The sequence below is a fragment of the Drosophila mojavensis genome, unplaced genomic scaffold (genome assembly GCF_018153725.1).
Source record: "Drosophila mojavensis isolate 15081-1352.22 unplaced genomic scaffold, ASM1815372v1 contig_136, whole genome shotgun sequence".
Classification (NCBI taxonomy): Eukaryota; Metazoa; Arthropoda; class Insecta; order Diptera; family Drosophilidae; genus Drosophila; species Drosophila mojavensis.
The window spans coordinates 15,137,231-15,159,051 of record NW_025318667.1 but is presented as its reverse complement, the minus strand read 5'-3'; the positions used below and the strand labels follow the sequence as shown (position 1 = coordinate 15,159,051).

Genomic DNA, 21,821 nt, shown 5'->3' with positions numbered 1-21,821 from the left:
ATATATGGAAAAAAAAGCAAGGTTTTCCAATTATTTTCTTCTTCTTTCTCTCCTTCTGCTTTTTAACCAATTGCAACAACAAAATGCCGAATATTTCCACAACAAAAAATTATATTCCTAAGCTCGTCGTCTTTAGCTATTTCTTGATTCTGATGCAGCCGCCGTTATTGTTGCTGCTTCTTCTTCTTCTTCTTATTATTATTATTATTATTATTCCTCTTGTTCTATTTATGTTAAACTTTGGTATTGCCGAATCGTACAAAATATATATTTATATATATGTATATACATATATAATTGGGTATTATGGATGTTTGTTGCTATACATTCATGTATATGGAGCTGGCAATATATCTACGAGATATATATCTAAATCGAGACGGTGCGCTGTAAAGAGAGAGAGAGAGAGGGAAAAAGAAACATATATATTATTATGTTGAAATTAATTTGGATTGATTTAAATGTTTTTAGCATTTGCTCATATCTCAAGCAGATACCCTGTAATTGAGCAGAGGCTCAATCGAAGCATATTGTTTGTCGTGAATGTATGGTATGTCATAGGTATGTCTATATCTATCTATTTATAGAGTTGTATGATATATTTATAATATGTTTATCTTCTATTCTTATACTTAAAAGCTGAAAGCCAAGCCGAGCTTTTAACAGGGTATTTGATCGCGACAGCCCATCAATTTCAACTCGACTAGAAATTTGAATAAAATTGTAATTTGTTTTTTGGTCGACAGTTTGCAAGTCAGGTCATTAATCAACGTCGTCTAGCAACAGCGGGGAGTACAACCTGGTTCTAGGCTTTCAAGATATGGCCAAAATGTGAAACACGGCGAGCGAGAAAGGAAGAGAGATAGAGGGAGAGAGAGAGTGTGTAAGTTATGCCGATCAACGACAACTAGTTTTGGGCAAATTCTCTGGCTGGCTTTTGGCTAACATGGGCTGGTGGGCGTATCAATCTATATATAGGGTGTCTATGCGCCCGTCCGGCTGTCCGTTTATCTGTCCGTGTGTCGCTGCTGTCCATTTGTAACGCCTGTCATGTTATTCGAATGTTATGCCCAACGCATGCGACGCGCATACTGAGAAGCTGGCCATCTATTGGGCTGATGGGCTGGTGGGATGGTGGGCTGGTGTGCTGGTTCTGGCCAGGCTTAGACGTCAGCCAGCTCGTTGCCAATTCAATTGCTGGGCAGCCCATCAATTGGCGTGCTCACTGCTAATTAGTGGCTGGGCGTTAACTGTTGCCTGTTGGCCTGGTCAAGAGAGAGAGAGAGAGAGAGAGAGCGAGAGAGAGACGTGACTAGGACGGGGATTCGCGGCTTATACATACCCAGTGCAGCGTGAAATGCAAGCAGCTTGAAGCACTTCCGCGTTCACCTTAGACACTCACATATACACAAACAGACACAGATGTGTTAGTGTGGGTGTGTGTGTGTGTGCTCGTCTTCTGGACTGACTTTTGATTGAATTGGATGTCTTGAGGTATTGGATACAAAATATACATAGATGTATCTATATATATACATATAATTCACACATATATACACGCGTCTCTAACGTTACACATGTACACCACTGTATAAGCGCATATATATATATACATAAATATATATACATATGCACAAGTATATAATAAACTAATTATGGATTTATATATGTATATATACAAATATAGAATTTATCGAACTGACTACGAGGGCACACATCAACTGACTGACTTGGCACAGTCAAAGACTTTGACATTTAGCTCGGCGGCAGGTAGTAGCAGCGGCGGCTAACGTCAGGTACACACACATATCCATACGCACACGTACATATATATATTTATATATCGTTAGTGCGGTTCAGACCTAAGCCTCGCTCCATGCTGTGCACTGATAAGCCCTTATCGCAGCACAAACACAAACAATGCGGGCACAAATGTGAAATGAGTCAATCCCAGGGCTTGCCTGCTCGAACATGTTATGACTCGATGTGCAACAAGTGCCACTAGGGGCGATGTAGATCATGGCAACAGGGCACAGGGGGCAGAGGACGGGTTGGAGCTTCGCTGGAATCGCAGGTTGCCTCACCAAAAACATGGTTCGAAGTATATTTCATTTCGATGGATACACCCCACCCTCAGGCTGAGCCACACAAGAGCGAGCTAGAGCTAGAAAAGAGACGGAGAAAAGGGAGGGAATATGGGAGTAAGAAACACCTAGCATTCATTTTACCAAAGCCCCATTTCATAATTCCACTGATTTCACTGATTCATCTGAAACAAAGGAACAGTATAAACTGTGGACTGAAAGGATAGAATCGTTTTCAAAGAAGGCGAAGGAGGAAAAGGGATAACCAATCAACATCAAATACTATACAATTCAGAAAGAGGAAAGTGTAGTTTCATCAAGATAGTTCCACTATAGGAGGAAGGCCACAATTGGAGAGTTACAGATCGAATTGCTTTAGCACGAGCTATATACGCTACCTTTAGCTCCTTAGGATTATTTTCTATTGCAAAATTAGTTTAAAGTGGTAGAAGATGGTGAAGAAATGATGGAGTCTAGGATAGATGAGGATTTCTATTAGTTAGACAGGGACTCGAAGCTATACAAAAGTTCAATTTGCTAAGTTTCATTGCTAAATCGGGAATTTCTTATATAAGACTTCTAGACTTTGGATTACAGCTACACTTGCTAGGCAGATATGGTATAGGGTGTATTGGGTAGGTTTTCTAATAACTTACATAGTTCCAAAAACTTAAAGCACATACATGTACATGTGTATGTATATATACACATATGTGTAAATAAATATATATGAATGTAGCTACTCTAAGGCAATTACGCAACGCCTCCAATAATAGCCCGTATATTTTGTATGGAGAGCGCAGCCTCGAGAGGCACGCAGTGCAGGGAGATGCTGAACAGCTCGGGCATACAGAGCGTTAGAAGATTAGAAGTTAATGAAAAACAAATATTGATTGCAAATACATAAAATGGAGCAACCGAGGGAATCAAGCAAGGGAAAACTAATACATAGTACTTAATTCGATCCACTCTATTGTTAGTTGAACATAGCGTATGCATACTGTATTATTTTATTTTTTTGAGCTTGCGTTACGTGGGATGATCTAGCGCTCGCAGTTTTTCGTTTCATTCCGAGTCAAAGTTCAGGAAAAATTGGAGAAAAAAAATCCCCGCCTAACATTTATAGACGCTGAGATAATGCCACAAAACGGAGCACCACCAACTGGGACACAGCTGTGGCTCCCACAGCGATAGACGCTGCACTTGAACTTTGGCGGCTATAAATACTCGTGGAGCGAGCGTGAAATCAGTAGAGAGCGAACGGGTGACAATTTACAAGTAAAAGAGAAGAAGAAGAGGGAAAATAAACCGCACTCCCCATCCGACTTTAGCTGCATCTACACTTGCGGTGGGTTATCAGCTGCGGACCGTGGAACGTGTGTGTGAGAACATAATGATAAGACCAAGCAACAAAAAAAATAACAACAATTCACATGTTCCATGACAACAGACGAACCAAAAAAAAAAAAAAAAAAATAGTATACAAAAACATTAACATAATTTTGCCACCCCTTTTTGGGCAAGAAAGAGAGAGAGAGAAAGTGAGGCAGCTCACGTGCACGTGCGAGTGAGAAAGCCAAACAGGACCAGCAGGCAGTAATCGATAGACATACACACGCACACACACAGACTCCTATAGACACATACGCAATGAGAAACGAACGGCCCCCTTGCTTAAAGTACAAAAGCGTAACGGAAAACGTAATCATGTCAAGGACACCACCGAAACCAAATGGCCAGTTGAAGAGAGCAAAACAATAGATTTATTAGCGACTGCTGCTTACTAAATATTTAATTTAACAATTTACAATAATTATGGGTTGTTGTCGTTTGGCTTATTGTGCACTTACAAACCCACAGACACTCACTGACACACAGTTATAGGCTAACGCACGCACTGCTAGAGCTAGGCGGAGCGCAGCAGCCATACGAATGGCCAGCTGCATACACACACACACACATATAGTGAGAGAAAGAGAGAGAGGGAGAGAGACAAAAACCGTATATGCATGACAAACTCTTACGCTCGCTCACACACAATGTACAGCTATGGCCAGCAAATAGTGCAACGCACATTCAAATGAACTTTAAACATATAACTGTTCTTTTACACTTATACAATACATGCACGCATAGATTATATATGACCGCCAGAGTGCACTTACGTTTTGCTCTTTCAATTTTATGCTGCACACTAAGTAGGTTTTCTCCAATCAATTTTACGCGCAAAAAACTCTACGAAAACGGTTAAATTTGATTTTGTTAGAGCTGCTGCATTGCTGGTCTGCGTCCAGCATCACAACCACCGCTGGTAAGAACACAACTGCTTTTTTTAGTATAATTTATAATGGTTGCCCGACGCGGGGGTTGTTTGCTTGCACTGAAGTTAACAGTCTGTTTTAGTGACACCGTTGCACTCGACGCGCTTTTTATTTTTGGGCAAGCACACTATTACGATGATTGTTTATTTCAGTTGTTGTTGGCTTTGGATGCGTTGCGGTCCGCGCTTGTACACCGCCGTTCGATCTGTCTCCAAAAGCAGCGTTATTTTTTTTGTTGGTCTCAACTCGCGCATTCTAGGGATGTTCACAACTAATCGATAGACATCGATAGACTAACAAGCAACACTACGCACAATCAGCTGTTTCTGCGATTGCTATTTGAGCGGATAAAATAGTGAAGCGATACTTTGCGTGCACTCCAATGTATCGATGCTAAAACTAGCCGTTGACTGCTTGTGAAATTTAAATAAATAGGTGGCTATAAAGTCTTATTTTAGTTTAGTTCAATTACCATTCCACAACATTTACGTGGTATAATAGCCTGTCAGCTCATAATGATAGAGTACAACAAATACAATAGTCTGCACAATACTATATTTACAATATTTACTGAGTAATCTTCAAAATATATTGGAATATGTTGCCTTCTATGTTGCACTCAAACAAATGCCCTTCAATCCAACAGAAAGTGGAACAGACAAATATTGATTTGATAGCTATTGCTAGTCTTGAACACAAACAGTTATTGTCTACATCTGTTGCGCCTTATTCAATCAATTTGTGGCCACCATCCTCTATGCTAATCATCTCGTGCCGTCGTCCCAGAATTTGTTTCGTATTTCTTCTAGCTATATTGTTTCGTGTTCTGCAATTAATAGAGAATATACATACATATGCTTCTCATTTGCCAAGGACATTGATATACATACATGTTTCGGCAGCAGAACGATGCCCTGATCCCATTGCAGGCCGTGTTTGAGTATTGCTGGAGCCATCAGCTGCTCAACACGAACGCGCCCATAAGACGGGTGCATATTACATGTTGCCCAACATGTGCTGGAGCAACAGCTAGCCATCTGGTACACTGTCTGGATGAACTGGTTACGGCCATCCAGTCGGTGGACTTAATCAACTACTGAGCCGGGCAGATGGTCCAGCTATGTCCTCGTGACGATCGTGTCGTATTTCCAATAGTTGCCGATGTTCAATAATTGCAAGTAAAGCGCTCCAACAATACAAAATGGTTCCATAACGATAACGCAAATATCGCTATAATGCATTGGAATAACGAGTAAAAACTAAGAAAACAAAACAAAAATATATGTCTTTTACAGCACTATATCAATTCCGATAACATTTCAAATAATCTGCAGGAAACATCAAACGATTATGCTCCTGCAGGCAAATTACGATTACAATTGTTTTCTATTTCGAAAGTTCGAAGTCCATAATGAACGTGAGTTAGCGAAAAATTGCGAAGCATTTGATTTAAGGCCATTCTCGTTTCGATTTATTATGCAAATCACAAAGTTTTTTCTTATTAAATGCTATACAAAAAAATACATAAAAAGATGAGTTGAAAACCGTTTAAAATAGTTGATGACTGCAATCGTCATCTTCAATTTCAATAAATGCAATTCTGGCTTTAACCGATTGATAGCTGTTGCCGTAGCTTTAAAGCTTCTGCAGCAGAATGGAGGAGGCGCCGCCGCCACCATTGCAAATGGAGGCGCAGCCCAGCTCTCCGGTTTTTAGGGCGTGCGCCAGGTGAGTGATCAGGCGAGCACCGGACATGCCAATCGGATGTCCCAAAGAGACGGCTCCTCCATGGACATTGACCTTGGCGGGGTCGAGGTCCATTTTGCGCATGTTGGCCACGACGACCAGAGAGAAGGCCTCGTTGATTTCCCACATGGCAACATCCTCTTTACGAACGCCAGCTCGCTCCAGCAGCTTGGGCACAGCAAATGCCGGTGCAATGGGAAAGTCAATGGGATCAGTTTCGGCATCCTGGAAGGAGACAACGCGCGCCAGCGGCTTTACACCGGCACGTTGGGCCGCCTCGGCGGTCATGAGGACAACAGCAGCACCGCCATCGTTTAGCGTCGATGCATTGCCAGCGGTAACGGTTCCGTTCTCACGCTGGAACACGGTCGACAGCTGGCCAAACTTATCAAAGTTGACGCGCTTGTACTCCTCATCCTCGGCGATCACCTGTTCGGGTTTGCGTTTTACCTGAATCTTGACGGGAGCAATCTCATTGGCAAAGACGTTGTCGCTCCAGGCCTTGGCCGATCGCTTGTAGGATTCGATGGCGAATTCGTCCTGATCCTTGCGAGTGATCTGCATCTTCTTTGCTGTGTTCTCGGCACAGTTGCCCATATGGAACTTGTTGTAGACATCCCAGAGGCCATCGAAAACAATACCATCGGTCAGATTGACGCCTCCATAGGGTGTATTGCCACGTTTCAAATAGTAAGGCACATTCGACATGGACTCCATACCGCCAGCCACGACGACATCGGCTTGGCCAAGCATCAGCGACTGGGCGCCCAGCATCACAGCCTTCATGCCCGAGGAGCAGACCTTGTTCACGGTCGTGCAGCACACATTAGTGGGCAATCCGGCAAAGATAGCCGCCTGACGGGCCGGTGCCTGGCCGATACCCGCTGACACAACGTTGCCCATGATCACCTCATTAACATCGCTTTTGGCAATGCCCGCACGCTCGATGGCCGCCTCGATGGCAGTAGCACCTAGCTGTGTGGCTGACAGAGGTGCCAGCTGGCTCTGGAAGCTGCCGATGGGCGTGCGAGCAGCAGAAACAACAACAACATCGTTGATCTTGGAGCTGTAGCGACGCGCCTGAGCGATCAAATGGCGGCTGGTGGCTTGCAACATGGCACTGATAGCGACAATTTATATAATGATCACTGGAATATTACCCGGACCTGATCACGCTTTGATATAATAATGAGTGAGAATCAGAACCTGTTGCTCTTTAACCGCTTGCGTAACGCAACAGCTGTTGCTGATGGTGTTGGAAAGCGCTGCGAATTTGCATTGAAAGCTTTTCTGTATATGTATAACAACTATATTTTTAGTATTTGTTAAGTTTGTCTTTAAATGTAAAGTCCGATTAATGCCAATAATAAAAAGCCAATAACATCTGAATTAATTTTTTATTATCGCCACACATATGTCTACAAATATACAAATATATGTGTTTTTAAGGTAAGTAAGTGTAAAAACTGTTCTCATTGCTTAACTGTTCTGAATTCAAACTTATACAGTGGGTGGCTCAAGAGCATTCAACAATTTATGCCACTCAGTATTATTTTGGTATTTGCGAATTTGCGCGCTGGCGGTCACACACTTCTTGTAACTGCAAAACAATAACAAAACAGAGGGCAGACAAGCATTACTTTACCGCCTGCCGCCAATCGCTTGCCCGCTTGCCCGCCTGCCCGGTCGCCCGCTCGTCTACCGCGCGCAACAAACCAACAACAAGCACTTGCTCGCAAAATCCCTGGTTCTGGTTCTGATTTTGGCTCCGTTACAGCTGCCAATTATCGCTGCATCCAGCCATCGCGTCGTCTTGTCTTGGCCGTGTGCTCGACCAGTGTGCTGCGATTGTGTTTGCGTGTGTGTGTGTGTGCAGAACGCCGTTTATTCATTTCTTTTTTTTTTTTCTAACGTTGCGCGCATGTGAATCTATTAATTCTTTTCGAATTTTTTATGTGTAACTAACTAAAAACAACAACAACAATATGACGCAGCATGTGCATAGCATAGGTATTATTTATTTGTAGCAACAAAAAGCATAACATCAACTGAAGCGAGACCGAAGAGTCGGCCAGAGGAGAGACAGACGGACGAACGGACGGACGGATGGACGGATGGATAGCAAACATTGGTGCAGCGTGGAAGCAGTGAAAGACAATGAATAATTAATGCAAATATTGCGCCAGATTGTGACTAATTTTTAGAAACGAGCTATAGTTCAAATTCAAATCGATACTTTGTGTAAAAGCATTCATCACGCAACAGCAGCAAAAGTAGAAACATAGCCAAAAACAAAAAAGTATTACATACCAATACAAGCAAACAACTTACACGCACGGGGACGCTGGCACGCACGCACGCATTGTTGCGCCCACTTCAAGATAGAAGAGAGCGAGAGAGAGGGCTAGAGCTAAGGAGCAAGCAAAGTAGCGTCATCAACAGCAACTAAAACAAACAACTGCAGTGCAAGGCAGAGAGCGATAGAGAGAGAGGGAGAGAGAAAGAGATAACTTAAAGCTTCAGTCACAGCTCAAGCTCAACCAAAACAGCCGCCGCAGCAGCAGCAGCAGCAGCAGCAGAAAGAAGAAAAACAGAAAACAAAACAAAGATATAATCATGGTAAGTCCGCAGCTGACGTCGCCGCGCGCGCCTTTTTGGACTAGTACCAAATGCGGCAACAGCAACAGCAACAGCAACAACAGTAACACCCACACAAACGCAGCTGCCGTTGGCGGCGCAGCCTCGCTTCGAGCGATTTTCAAAAACCAAACACAAAATCCGTTTTCAGTTAGCGCGCTGATTTCTTGGCCAACGGTTTTTCGTCTCTAACACATCAAGTGCTCCATAATTTGCATTGTTTGTCAGATTGTTGCAACAGTAACGGTTGCTATTGTTGTTGTTACTGCTGTTGCTGCTGTTACTGTTGTTAAAGTACGTATATATGTATGTATTATATTATAACCTAGTCGAGCAGCTAATTGATTACTCACCGCAGCTGCTCTACTAGCTCATCAAGCCTCGACTCTCCTCCGCCAGTGTTGTGTTATCTATCGGCAAAGAGTTTAGTGCGTTTAATCAGCGCGCCTGCCTCCTGATAATTAATTTAGTATTTTTTTTCTATTTTTATGACTGTGACCCATTTTTATTATTACATTAATGATTTACATGTGTGTATGTATGTATGTATGTGAGTTATTTCCCGTGCAATTATTCTGGCAAAGATTTAAGTAAATCAAATGCTGCCTTAGCTTTATTTACACATGCATACACATATATGTTAATGTGTGTATGTGTGTGGTGCTATTTCCATTTAGAGTATCTAACTGTAGAGTGTGACCCATCTTCACAAAATTTGTGAATCAACAAGCGATGCGACTGAAAAATTCGCAATAAATTTTTAATTTGCGCTTAATTTCATTTTATTTCACTTAAATTGGAATTGTATATTTGTTTTCACTTTTTAAATATTTTAAAAGTGATTCTTTGTCTATTTATAAATTTGATATATATACCATGTATATAACTATTTTAATATATTTTATTAAATTCTTTGTTTGACCCTTTTGAGCTACATATATCAAGTGTCTACTGTACTTGTTAAAGCTTAATAACCTGTTGTTATATCGCAGCTTTTGAGCGTAGGAAGAGCAAGTGGAAAGAAATGAGTTCCTAACGGGAAATTCTGTTTTGCATTGAAAAATAAAATCAATAGACGCATTTTAGTTGCCTATAAATAAATGTTCTCTAATCAATCGATTATGTTTTGAGTTTGGTAAAGGAAGACTGACAAAGCATGGAAATCTGGAAAGCTTAACTTGCATTTAAGCAGTTCTATAGAGCACATAGAACTATGACTAGAAATGCTTTTCTTACTGAGCATAAGAAAATTTGCTTGATTAATTATTAAAGAAGCCTAGGTTAAATTATGCAGTATCTATGCATATTGACTTTTCTATGTTATTGAAAATGTATATATATAAATAATTATAAACATTTGTATATAGAGATCTATGTATACATATATTTGAATAGAGCTGAATAAGCTGGCGTAGCAGTCGTCGTATTCATTATCCCTATATACGTATACATATTATTCAGTGTAATTTATATATATTTGTAGTAATCAGTCCCATGACTTCTTCAAAAAAACTCTTCAACTGCCAACATATCAAGCTAAAAAGGATCTCAGTTAAGCATATACATATATATTTTGATTAAATCAATCTAGCATTCACACACATTCGAATCTCGCAAACTTTAGGAGCAGCTCTCGTTATATTTATTATTTTGCTCTCCATCGTTGCCACCTTGACACTCTCCTCCTTCTCTTTCTACACCTCAATCTACCCATCTCGTTTTTTATTTCATTTTTTTGCATCACTCTATCTCTTTCATTTGCTAACTCTCTCGCAGAGCTCACCGATCGTAACGCGACGAGGCGCTCAACAGGCCAAAATACAAACGCGTGCTATGGTCAAGTCGAAGTCAGCGTCGTCGTCGTCGTCGACAGCGACGTCGCTGAACGCGGCGGCTGGGCCGAACGCCAATGGAAGCGCCGGCAGCTGTGGACCGCGCAAAACAAGTCCAGCGCTTCAGGAGGCAAAACGTCGCGCGCGGAACATGCTGAAATCGCAGAGCAACGGACTAGGCTCCCAGCTGGAGCCAATTATCGATATCTTTCAGAATGTGAGTATATATAATATATGTATATGTGTATATATAAATGTGCATATGGTTAGATATCATTAAATCAAATCTTTTACAATAGTTGATTGACTAACGATCTATGGACCTAACGCTAGTTATCGATAATTTGCATAACTTGGGAGTATGAGCTAATTATCGATATCTTTCATGATTTTTGTAACGTGAACAGCTAAAGCAACCTATCGACTTATGGCATAGCTGGAGAGCTAAAACTAGTTATCGAACACTTTTGTAGCCATAAAGTTGGTTAGCTATACCTTTTATAGCTATAGAGTTAAAGCTAGTTTCATAAGAAGCTTGTTATCGATGCATTTCGTATGTATATAGTAAGTTATCGATATCGGTAGATGCCAATATCTTTCATAATTAGCGTATATATATCTTGATATCTTTGATAATATATGTATATCGAGTAGCTATTGGTAGCTTTAATACTGGGTGATTGAACTGTCTATCTAGTGTTAAACAGTAGCTAGTTATCGATAACTCTTAAACAGTGGTGATCGGTTATTGATCTATTGTGCTATTGAGTTTTAGGACAGCTTTCCACCTCTCTCCCATAGTTCATATAGAAAACTGACTTGCCTTCATGGAATGAGCAATCGACTTTTTGATTGAGATGATTGACTGACTGATGTTTCCCGTATAGCTCAGGCCACACTAGCTATTAGGATACATTTTAAACAACAGATCATTTGCCAATCTCGTCTTGTCGAAAGATATACCTATGTATATATCTAGCTAATCTGTTATTCAACATGCCCACTTATCTTTCCCTGACAGGCTGTCAATGCCAAGAGCATGCATCGCGGAGCCACAGCGCTCATCTATGACGAGTCCATGAGCGAGCATTGTTGCCTGTGGGATAGCACACATCAGGAGCGGCCCGAACGCTTTACGCGTACCATGGAGCGGTAAGAGCAGCTGAATATTTCCATATATAAATACTATACTATAATATACTATAATATAATATATAATATACTATCTATCTATATCCCTATGTAGCTGCCGCGAACTGAACCTCGTGGATCGCTGCCTGCAGCTGAAGTCCCGTCTGGCCACCAAGGACGAAATCCTTAAGCTACACTCAATAGAGCACTACGAGCGACTGGAGCAGACGTCGGGCGTGCGCAACGAAGAGGCTATGGAGGAACTGAGCTCCCACTATGACGCCATTTACATACATCCGGTAAGAAATACAACAACAACAACAACGACAACAACAACAACGACAATAACAATAACCAAGATCTATTTATTCATAAGTGAAATCCATTTATTCATTAGAGAACTGCATTTTTATTGGAGAACGGCTAGCACAGCCATTGTAATCGAAAGCCAACGAAGCGTTTCAGATGTCAGGCATTTCTAATGAGATTAGATTGCATAGAATATAATAAACGAATATGTAGTATATATATATATGTATATATAGAATAGAGCCAAACACTTGCTCGCCAAATGCAAATGCAAATGTTTGCATAGTCGTCGTGTCTTATCAGCCATGCGATTAGTTGTAGAATGAAAAGTTTGAGCTATTCAGATATTTCACTGTAGGAATTTCCATTTCCATTTCTAGGTGCCCCAAGTGGGATAAGATAATAGTCTTTATAGAGTTTTAATGTGTGCTCACATACATATATTGTAATACTAATATCTACCCCCACTCTCTATCCCTCTCTCCCCCCTCTCTCTCTCTCTCTCTCTCTCTCTCTCCAGTCCACGTTCAAGCTGTCGCTATTGGCCAGTGGCTCGACCATTGAGCTGATCGATCAGCTGCTGCTGGGTAAGGCACAGAATGGCATGGCCATAATCCGACCGCCTGGCCATCATGCCATGAAGTCGGAGTTCAATGGGTATTGCTACTTCAACAACGTCGCATTGGCCGCACAGCACGCCCTCGAGGCGCATCAGCTGCAGCGCATCCTGATTATCGACTACGATGTGCATCATGGCCAGGGCACTCAGCGTTTCTTCTACAATGATTCCAGGTGGGTAATCAATGAATAGAAGTATCCTTAAGCTTGAATACAAATTCTGTCTCCCTCTCTGCTTTTTAGAGTTTTGTATTTCTCCATACATCGCTATGAGCACGGCAGCTTTTGGCCCAATCTTCAGGAGTCGGACTACCATGCCATCGGCTCCGGTCCCGGCACTGGCTACAACTTCAATGTCCCGCTGAATACCAAGGGCATGGGCAACGGCGATTACTTGGCCATCTTCCAGCAGCTGCTGCTGCCGGTGGCCATGGAATATCAGCCCGAGCTGATCATTGTCTCTGCTGGCTATGATGCCGCCTTGGGCTGCCCGGAGGGCGAGATGGAGGTGACGCCGGCCTGCTATCCGCACTTGCTCAATCCGCTGCTGCACCTGGCCAATTGCCGTGTGGCTGTCGTCCTGGAGGGCGGCTACTGTGTCGAGTCGCTGTCCGAGGGCGCCGCCTTGACGCTGCGTGCGCTGCTCGGGGATCCCTGTCCGCCGCTCGTCGAACGGCTGGAGCTGCCCAGCATGGAGCTGCGCGAATCGGTGCTCAACTGCATCTATGTGCATCGACCGTACTGGCGCTGCCTGCAGCTGCAGCAGACCTACACGCCCGCCGACTTGGAGTCGGAGAGCGCGGCAACAGCTCAGCTGCATCGCGTCAAGCGGATTTGGCTGGGCGGTCCGCCTCCAGAGCCGGATCAGCGTTATCCCACACGCGGCACCTCCGCTCAGCTGCCCGAGGACGTAGTCGCTCGCAATGCCGCCCGCCTATCCGTGCTGCGCGCCGAGACGCAGCTGTCGGTGCCTGCGATACGGGTCTGCTATGCTTACGATGCCCAAATGCTGCAGCACTTCAACTTGCACGACGCCACGCATCCGGAGCAGCCGATGCGCATACGGCAAATCCATCAGATGCACGATGACTACCAGCTGCTGGGGCGCATGCATCAGCTGTCGGCGCGCGCCGCCACCACGGACGAGGTGTGCCTGGCCCATACGCGGGCCCACGTCAACTCGGTGCGCCGCCTGCTGGGCCGCAGCGTCGAGGAGCTGCAGCAAATGGGAGCCGGCTACAATTCGGTGTACCTGCATCCGCGCACCTTCGAGTGCGCCACCCTCGCCTCCGGTTCGGTGCTGCAGGCTGTCGACAGTGTCCTGCGCGGGCAATCGCGCAGCGGCATCTGCAACGTTCGCCCACCCGGCCACCACGCCGAGCCGGATCAGCCGCACGGCTTTTGCATATTCAACAACATAGCCATTGCCGCCCAGTATGCCATACGGGAATTCGGCCTGGAGCGCATCCTGATTGTCGACTGGGATGTGCACCACGGCAATGGCACACAGCACATCTTCGAGTCGAATCCCAAGGTGCTCTACATGAGCATACATCGGTACGAGCACGGCGCCTTCTTTCCCAAGGGCCCGGCGGGCAACTACGACATGGTGGGCAAGAATGCGGGGCGTGGCTTCAATGTGAACATACCCTGGAACAAGGTGAGTGCGCAGCCCTGGCTAATATGCATTTGCCCTGTAGTAAATCGCGTTTCCTTGCACTTTGCAGAAGGGCATGGGAGATCTGGAGTACGCGCTGGCCTTCCAGCAGCTCATCCTGCCCATTGCGTACGAGTTCAATCCGCAGCTGGTGCTCGTCTCGGCCGGCTTCGATGCGGCCATCGGTGATCCTCTGGGTGGCTGCAAGGTGACGCCCGAAGGCTACGGCCTCTTCACCCATTGGCTGTCCGCGTTGGCCGGCGGCCGGATCATCGTCTGCCTGGAGGGTGGCTACAACGTCAATTCCATATCGTATGCCATGACCATGTGCACCAAGACGCTGCTGGGTGATCCGGTGCCGACGCCCCAGTTCATCCCAGCCGCCCAGCGATCGGCAACGGTGGCCTTCCAGAGCTGCGTGGAAACGCTGCAGCTGTGCGTGGAGCAGCAGCATCAGTATTGGAAGTCCTTGGTCTTTGGCTGCAAGCTGCCGCAGTGTGTGCTGGGCGAGAATAATAACGAGGATTTTCTTGCTGCTACAATGAGTCAGCTAAGCATCTCAAATGACAATGCACTGGGCGCAGTCGGCGGCGATGCCAGCCAACAGCCCGATCCCGGCCAGGATCGGCCCAGTGGCAGCAAGCCCAAAGTCAAGGTAAAAACGCTCACCGAGTTTATGGCCGAGCACAAGGAGGTACGAGTCACACACACCGGGCATCAGTTGCTCTCACATTCAACTTGCGTCTAATTGCCGAACTAATCTCATGTCTCTCTCTCTCTCTCTCTCTCTATATTTCTCTCGCTCCCTCTGTAACTCGTTCCGCTGCTCTTGCCAGGCGCTCGAGCAGCAGGAAATGTTTGCCATTTATCCGCTCAAAAGCTGTCCACACTTGAGCCAGTTGCGCTCGGAGCAGGCGCCCAAATGTAAGCGAAACGAGAACCACAGCAATATGCAACTATTCCTGTCCCTGTCTTCTGTTCTATTTGTTGTTCGTTTATATTTCTCTCTCTTTCCTACACGCTCTATCTGTCTTTTTCTTTTTCGTGCTTTTTTAGCTTGTGTGTTGACATTTTGAATGCTTTCTATTTGCTTGTGCTTTATTTGTCAACTGTTATAATTGCAATATAACAGTTAATGGAATGTATAATTGTATATGCAATTGCTGAGCACAGTATAACAACGGCAATATAAAAACGAAGATGATTATTATGGTGCTACAATGGAACTCGCATGCCTGTATAATAGTTGTATTACTAGCGCATTGCTGAGAAATGTAATGTGCCAAAAGTAATTGTATATAACACTTGTGAGACATTTGTATAACAGTTTAATAGAGAACACGGAAAAAGATGTACATATATAGCTATACATGAGTATAACAGTTGTACGCGTCGTTACATAGTTGCTCAGATTTGGCGATATAAATATGTATATGCTTTACAGTCATAAAATAGTGTGGCAAACTGTTCTACTGTCACACATTATCGTTGTATAACAGTTTCTTTTTCTTTTTCCTCATCTTGATTTATTTGAATTATGTGTTTTGTGGCTTATTCTGATAATTGTAACTGTTATACGCTGGTGTTTTGTGTTAGCTATTGACTGGCTTTGTAATTTAGCGGTCCCACATCTAAATCCACCCAGATATTAATCAGTGCATTCTCTTGCCCTCTCCCTCGCACAGCAATAAACACGAGCGGCGCATGCGGCGACTGCGGCTCAATGGTGGAGAATTGGATGTGCCTGAGCTGCCAGAGCATCGGCTGCGGTCGCTACATCAATGAGCACATGGAGCAGCATTGCCGACGCGCACAGCATCCGCTGGTGCTGAGCTTCAGCGATTTGTCCGTGTGGTGCTACGAGTGCAACAACTACATTGACCATCCGCTGCTCTATGTCTATCAGAATCTGGCGCACGTGGACAAGTTTAAGGAGCCAATGCCCTGGACGCACGGCTGCCAGCAGCGCACCGACGGCTGCTACCCGATCCAACTGGATGCAGCTGACAGCAACAAGCAGAACAACAACAACAACAACAACAACAACCATGGGGCCAGCGGCTGCAGCTCCAATGCGAACACCAACAATGACGACGACAATGGCAGTGGCAGTGGCAGTGGCAGTGACGGTGTCAGCTACTACATTCAATTGGAGCGAAATAACTGACATTTGGTGGTGCGTGTGCTGGACGCCATTACGGATTACATGTGCACGCTCTGTCCGCCCCTGCGACACGTCTTGCAGCTGTTCATGGAACACATGTGGCCGCTGCTGGAGCGCATTTACCTCAAGCTGATCCAATACTTCCTCACCCAATGAGGCAGCCGTCAGCCATGACAACAACAAGCAGCTCGCATTTTGTAGCCTGTAGTCCGCATCCAGCTCAAAGTACCTTGACTTACGATATATATATATATATATATATATCTGCATATGTATACAAATTCGCACCGCTGATGCTGAGAGTCGTTAACCAACCACCCATCCACCCTTCCTTCCCAAATATTGCGAATTGGCATTAAATTTGTTGTTATATTCTTTCGGTAGAGGCAGAGGTACGCCCATAGATTGTTAACCATTCGGTGGACCGTCCACTTCTTACCGCTCGTTTTAATATCCACCCTCTCCTATTCCAGCCCCAGCCCCTGCCCCATTCCCCCCTTCCAACCACCAAACCCACTTTCTACCTGACTTATTGCATATAGAGATTGTTGAAAAAAAAAAAAAAAAAAAACAAAAAACAAATTATAAATAGGAAAACCAAAAAAAGTATGAAAGTTAAAAGAGTAAAACAAAAATGTTATCACTAATCATTAATTAATCATGTACGAAATAATAAAACTAGTAAACGACAAGCAATTTTTTGGCACTAACAAAAATGTTTTTTACTTTTACATTCATGACTTAGAAGAGTTAAGCTATATAGTGCTATGTGAGTGGAAGCGGTTAAGAAGCATACGAACCACTTCAAAAAGTATGAATTCACATTTATTGATGGTATTTATGAAAGTGAATTATGTTGGTTGGTCTTTTAATCCCTTTGCGTTTTGCATTTGTGGGATGTGGTTAGGTCATCATCGTGTTGCTTGCATTTAAAGGTAGAGGCGTCGCACGGAACGGCTGCTGGCCAGGCGAGCGTTGCAAAGGGGACACATGTGATTGGAGCGAATAACACGGAGGATACATTCCCAGCAAAAGACGTGTCCACAAACAGTTGATGCCGCCTGGCGACCTGTCACGTACTCAAAGCACACTGGACACTCGTAGCTCATCGGTATAACCTCGCCGTCGGTGTCAACCATGCGGCGGCTAGAGCGTTCCGCCTCTTTGGGGGCATCGTCGACGGCATCGCCTGCTGCGGCCGGTGTACTCGGCTCGGCCAGCTCCTCTAGTTCATCCGGTGTATTCGACTCGGCCAGCTCCTCTAGTTCATCCGGTGTAGTCGGTTCGGCCGGTGCGGCTGGTTCAGCCGGTGTGGTCATCAGCATGGCTGGTGCGGCCACTGCAGCTGGTGAAGCTGGTGTAGTCATCAGCATGGCCGATGCGGCCATTGGTGCAGCCGGTGTAGTCGGCACGACCGTTACATCTTGGCCGGCTGGTGCAGGCGGCGGAGTTGGAGCCGGTTCTGGCTTAGGAGCAGGAGCGGACTCTTGTTCCTCCATCTCGTCATCTACCAAGTCAATTATAACCAATGGAGCAGGCTCTGGTGCCTCCATCGGCTCATCCACCAAATCAATTGTAGCCACCAATGGATAATCAACCGGCGGCTGGTTTGGCCTACGTGTGCGACTCACAACGCTGTCCGAGAGATCCACTATCACAGTCGGCCCTTTAGAATCAGTGAGGTCAAGAATCACTGGATGCTTGTCAAATCGTCCCGACGGTTTGTTCTTGGCGTTGCACGGCAATGGCTCACCTGGGTTCCTGTTCATATCTGCGAAACGAGAAAATTACTTTTATAGTAACCAGAACACATAAATAACTCGAAGACCACAGAAAAGTAATATACAAACTCATTAATTGGCTTGATTCTTTTATGGATTACTGAAAAAAAAAAAAATTTGGAAATTTACAATTGTGTTTTTCTGCTGTGAAAATTTTCGTTTGTTTTTCTCCTTCTGGTTGTGAACTGTGCGAAGCCTCTCAGACGAATGAAAATTGTGATGGACTGCTCAAGCGGCAGTTTCGGACGTCTCCACTATGGCTGACACAGGATGGCAGAGACTGACCAAGTGTTGCAAAGAGCAGCAGTCAACTGTCACGTAACTGTAAAGCTGCGCACGTTTGAAACACAGGCATTTGTTTAGACAACTATTTGCGCATGCACAGTATAATTTATATATATATGTGTATGTATATATTTACTTACCAAATAAACTATCGCGTTGCGCACTCGCCGTTGCTGTGCGCAAGCTCCGTTGTCTTTGGCGCGTCCTTCGGTGTTGATCTGCTTACTAAATAATTAATTTTCAGCTGCAGCCGAAGTCAAGCGAATATTGTGCAAAGAGCCGTTAGATTTATATTCACCACTTTGCAGGTCCGTTAAGAGCAGCGCATTGACTGTCTGTCTCAGCGCATTCCGTGTTGCGTGTTGTTAAGTTTGGGTAAATTCACCACATCGTCGTGTTGCTCTCCCGCTCGGGAAGTAACGGCGCTTTTCGTGTTGCACGTCAGTGTGGCTGTGCGGCGGTACGGTACTATCGTTTCGTATGTGTGGCTAACGTTCACACATGTGCATAACTAACTGTAAATGCCAGTTGGTTTTCGTCTTTGCAACTTTGTGCGCTTTTCCTCTCTGGTGCTATTACTTCTGTGCGGCTAAAATGTCGAGAATGTTGGGTAAACCGAATACAAAGGAAAACTTGCTATATAAATGGCAAGTGGAGCTGGGCGAGCCTTGCTTGCAACCGCTTGATGGCTATATGCATTGCACCCTGTGCAATACGCTGGTGAGTGCTTAATAATAGACCAATTATTTATATGGACATGCATATCTATGCAGACATTTTGAATTTCGCAGATAAGTGCCAATAGGCGTGCGCAGCTCGTGTCGCATTTGTATTCTGCTCAACACTTGGGCATTGAAGTAAAATCTCCAGAGAGAAAAAAAAGGAAAATACACACAACAGCACCGGCAACAGCAACGGTGACAACAACAATAACAACCGAGGCAGAAGAAGCAGCTATAACAAATGAAGAAACTGAGAACCGTACGAATGCGGACGAAGGCAACGACAAAGACATCGACAAAGACAACACTCGCAATGATAGCGCATTTGATCTGGAATTGTGCGCAGCTTTCAAGTCGGCCAAAATTCCGCTTGCGGCATTAAACAATTCGCAATTTCGCACCTTTCTTCATAAATACACTAACCGCCCCATACGCGATGAGCAATTCATGCGCTGGCGTTATAATGCCTAGGCTTCAATTGTGCGTACTACTCCATGATGAATAATAAAGAAAGCCCAACAACGTAATTTAATTTTAACGGAGTTTTCTTTTTATAGGCGCGGAGCATATTGCGCTTAGAAAATGAACGCGATTTTGAGCCGATTTATGCGCATCTGTGCGCACAATCGAAATGATGTGTTTCGATAGCGCATAATATCGAACCGCGGCAGCCATGAGTTAAACTTCATATTTAATTGAAATTGTGGGCTTATTAGGTTTTTTTTTATTTTTTGTTTGTTTTACAAATACGGTTTGAACTAATTTAGCTCGATTAAATTTATGTGTGAATGTGTTGTGTGCGACATTTATTTTTCATTTTTCGCACGCTTTGAATGTGTCTGCTTAGGCGCAGCTTGTGTGCGTTTTGTTGGCGACTTCTTTGAAGATTTTCTTTTTGGCTCGTCCTCTTCCTCCTCCTGCTCAGAATCATCGTCGTTTTCGTAGGTTTCGTCGCTATCAGAATTAGATGGCTCGGTCTCGGAGTCGCTCGTAACGTATTCGCTTTCATCGTCATTCTCTCCATTCTCATCATTTTCGTCATATTCAATGGCGACATAACTGCGAGGCTTTAGCGACTCCAGTGCCTCAATGCGAGCAGCAAGCCTGGCTGACTGCTGTTTGTCGATTGATAGAGTTGGCGTGCTCTTCTGTGACTTGCCGAACTGTGAGTTATCCAGAAGTGAAAGACAGGTGGGACGACAGTCGATGTTCGTGCATGCGAGCAGCGAGACGTGCATTTTATCCACATTGCATTTCCAGGCCTTGATCTCGCCCGTGCTGTAAGGAACCGTATTGAATTACACAGCATATTGATGAAGATGTAGGAAAAACTTACCTGGATATGGTCACCAGGGTGTTATGCATGAAACCAATTCCCTTAACACGATTGTCGTGCATCTTTATCATCTTGGACTGTGGAAAGAACAAAGGGGAATCATCATATGTGGTAAGCCGTGAAAAGGAATCTAACAGCATTAAACCTTACCGCAGTGTCTTTTTCCTCATCCAGGCATAGCCATGCAATGCAACCATTCTCCAGACCCACCACGCAGTTCTGCTCGTCAGGCCAGGCGACACAGATGGGCTTCGATGTCAGTGAGATTTGCTGCATCACGCTAGCCGTTTGGATGCTCCAAATCTCCATAGTGCGTGGCCCTGCGATGGTGAAGAAATTGCCCTCTGGCGACCAGGTCAGGCAATCGGGGGCGTTGCCCAGAGTACGCTTGCTCTTCAGATTAGTTCTGTATGCGATGCGGCCCTTGACCAAGTTCCATGTGTTGAGCACTTGATCGGCACCCAAGGACAGGCACATGCGGCTACTGGGATGGCAGGCGATATGTGTAACTGCCTTCCCATTGTGGGGCCTGGGCCATTCGCCCTCCGTGGACCAATTTGCCAGGCGTGTGGCAATCATACGCCCGTCGATGCCACCCGACATTAAATGTGTCGAATCTGACGAGAAGACCAGCGTATTCACAATTCCCTTGTGCACGCTGAGAACGTGGGCTTGTTTTCGTAGAGACATGTCATAGATGAAGATGCGATCGTCGATGCCTCCGGTGGCAATCCAGTGCTTGTGCACAGCCAGGGATTTAATCGAGCCATCATGAGATCTGTCCGCAAACGTTGGCTTCAATTGTAACTGTTTCTCGCCGTTTTTGTCGCGGTTCTCGCATAGCTGATAGCCCAATAGATATTCGCTGTAGGTACCAACAATTATTTCAATAGCCGGCACCATGATTGTCAAATATATCTTGATTCTCTTTTATATGTCAATATTGCATCCTTCGAGTTGAACCGCTGCGGGACTACACGTGCGAAGTCTGACAAAACAAACTTCGATAACTGACATCCGATAACATTTATCGAGCCTATCGCACAGGGCTACAAATGTCAACTTTACATGATTTAAAAATTATGTGCTGTAGTTGAAATATCTTACGAGTAATTACATATATCCACTAACCAAATATTATTTGGTTAGTGATATATCTTGCGCTTCTGCCGCACTGACCCGTTTACGGTAGCCAACT

At 44.6% G+C, this 21,821-nt stretch overlaps 5 protein-coding genes and 2 long non-coding RNA genes across 11 annotated transcripts; 3 read left to right on the top strand and 4 right to left on the bottom strand.

Moving 5' to 3' along the window:
• Positions 1 to 44: 44 nt before the first annotated feature.
• Positions 45 to 1,803, bottom strand: LOC26528258. Its single transcript, XR_006357623.1, has 2 exons — positions 1,343 to 1,803; positions 45 to 387 (listed from the first exon to the last, which is right to left on the bottom strand). It is a non-coding gene; the product is annotated as an uncharacterized LOC26528258 (long non-coding RNA).
• A 4,045-nt stretch (positions 1,804 to 5,848) lies between these two features.
• Positions 5,849 to 7,395, bottom strand: LOC6583891 (acetyl-CoA acetyltransferase, mitochondrial). The gene has a single exon (XM_002009517.4). The coding sequence runs from the start codon at positions 7,265 to 7,267 to the stop codon at positions 6,041 to 6,043; it is 1,227 nt and encodes a 408-aa protein (XP_002009553.1). The 5' UTR covers positions 7,268 to 7,395; the 3' UTR covers positions 5,849 to 6,040.
• Positions 7,396 to 10,564: 3,169 nt separating this feature from the next.
• On the top strand, positions 10,565 to 17,215 carry LOC6583890 (histone deacetylase 6). Of its 3 annotated transcripts, XM_032732461.2 has the most exons (8): positions 10,565 to 10,837; positions 11,642 to 11,772; positions 11,867 to 12,050; positions 12,581 to 12,852; positions 12,922 to 14,338; positions 14,406 to 15,029; positions 15,172 to 15,259; positions 16,021 to 17,215. In XM_032732461.2, the coding sequence occupies exons 1-8, from the start codon at positions 10,622 to 10,624 to the stop codon at positions 16,500 to 16,502; spliced, it is 3,414 nt and encodes a 1,137-aa protein (XP_032588352.1). In that variant the 5' UTR covers positions 10,565 to 10,621; the 3' UTR covers positions 16,503 to 17,215. The 3 variants fall into 3 exon arrangements, with proteins under 3 accessions (XP_032588352.1, XP_032588355.1, XP_032588353.1); XM_032732464.2 differs by lacking the exon at positions 15,172 to 15,259 and having other exon boundaries at positions 14,406 to 14,990; positions 16,021 to 16,113; XM_032732462.2 differs by lacking the exon at positions 15,172 to 15,259 and having other exon boundaries at positions 16,021 to 16,113.
• Positions 17,216 to 17,302: 87 nt separating this feature from the next.
• On the bottom strand, positions 17,303 to 18,785 carry LOC26528123 (predicted GPI-anchored protein 58). 3 transcript variants are annotated; one of them, XM_044009973.1, is made up of 2 exons: positions 18,706 to 18,785; positions 17,303 to 18,270 (listed from the first exon to the last, which is right to left on the bottom strand). In XM_044009973.1, the coding sequence occupies exon 2, from the start codon at positions 18,266 to 18,268 to the stop codon at positions 17,429 to 17,431; it is 840 nt and encodes a 279-aa protein (XP_043865908.1). In that variant the 5' UTR covers positions 18,269 to 18,270; positions 18,706 to 18,785; the 3' UTR covers positions 17,303 to 17,428. The 3 variants fall into 3 exon arrangements, with proteins under 3 accessions (XP_043865908.1, XP_043865910.1, XP_043865906.1); XM_044009975.1 differs by lacking the exon at positions 18,706 to 18,785 and adding an exon at positions 18,410 to 18,499; XM_044009971.1 differs by lacking the exon at positions 18,706 to 18,785 and adding an exon at positions 18,350 to 18,473.
• On the top strand, positions 18,786 to 19,819 carry LOC26528714. Its single transcript, XM_015161720.3, has 2 exons — positions 18,786 to 19,285; positions 19,357 to 19,819. The coding sequence occupies exons 1-2, from the start codon at positions 19,067 to 19,069 to the stop codon at positions 19,756 to 19,758; spliced, it is 621 nt and encodes a 206-aa protein (XP_015017206.1). The 5' UTR covers positions 18,786 to 19,066; the 3' UTR covers positions 19,759 to 19,819.
• A 169-nt stretch (positions 19,820 to 19,988) lies between these two features.
• On the bottom strand, positions 19,989 to 21,641 carry LOC6583889 (p21-activated protein kinase-interacting protein 1-like). Its single transcript, XM_002009515.4, has 3 exons — positions 20,774 to 21,641; positions 20,624 to 20,700; positions 19,989 to 20,565 (listed from the first exon to the last, which is right to left on the bottom strand). The coding sequence occupies exons 1-3, from the start codon at positions 21,524 to 21,526 to the stop codon at positions 20,094 to 20,096; spliced, it is 1,302 nt and encodes a 433-aa protein (XP_002009551.2). The 5' UTR covers positions 21,527 to 21,641; the 3' UTR covers positions 19,989 to 20,093.
• On the top strand, positions 20,386 to 20,889 carry LOC122757552. Its single transcript, XR_006357622.1, has 3 exons — positions 20,386 to 20,478; positions 20,548 to 20,734; positions 20,798 to 20,889. It is a non-coding gene; the product is annotated as an uncharacterized LOC122757552 (long non-coding RNA).
• Positions 21,642 to 21,821: the final 180 nt, after the last annotated feature.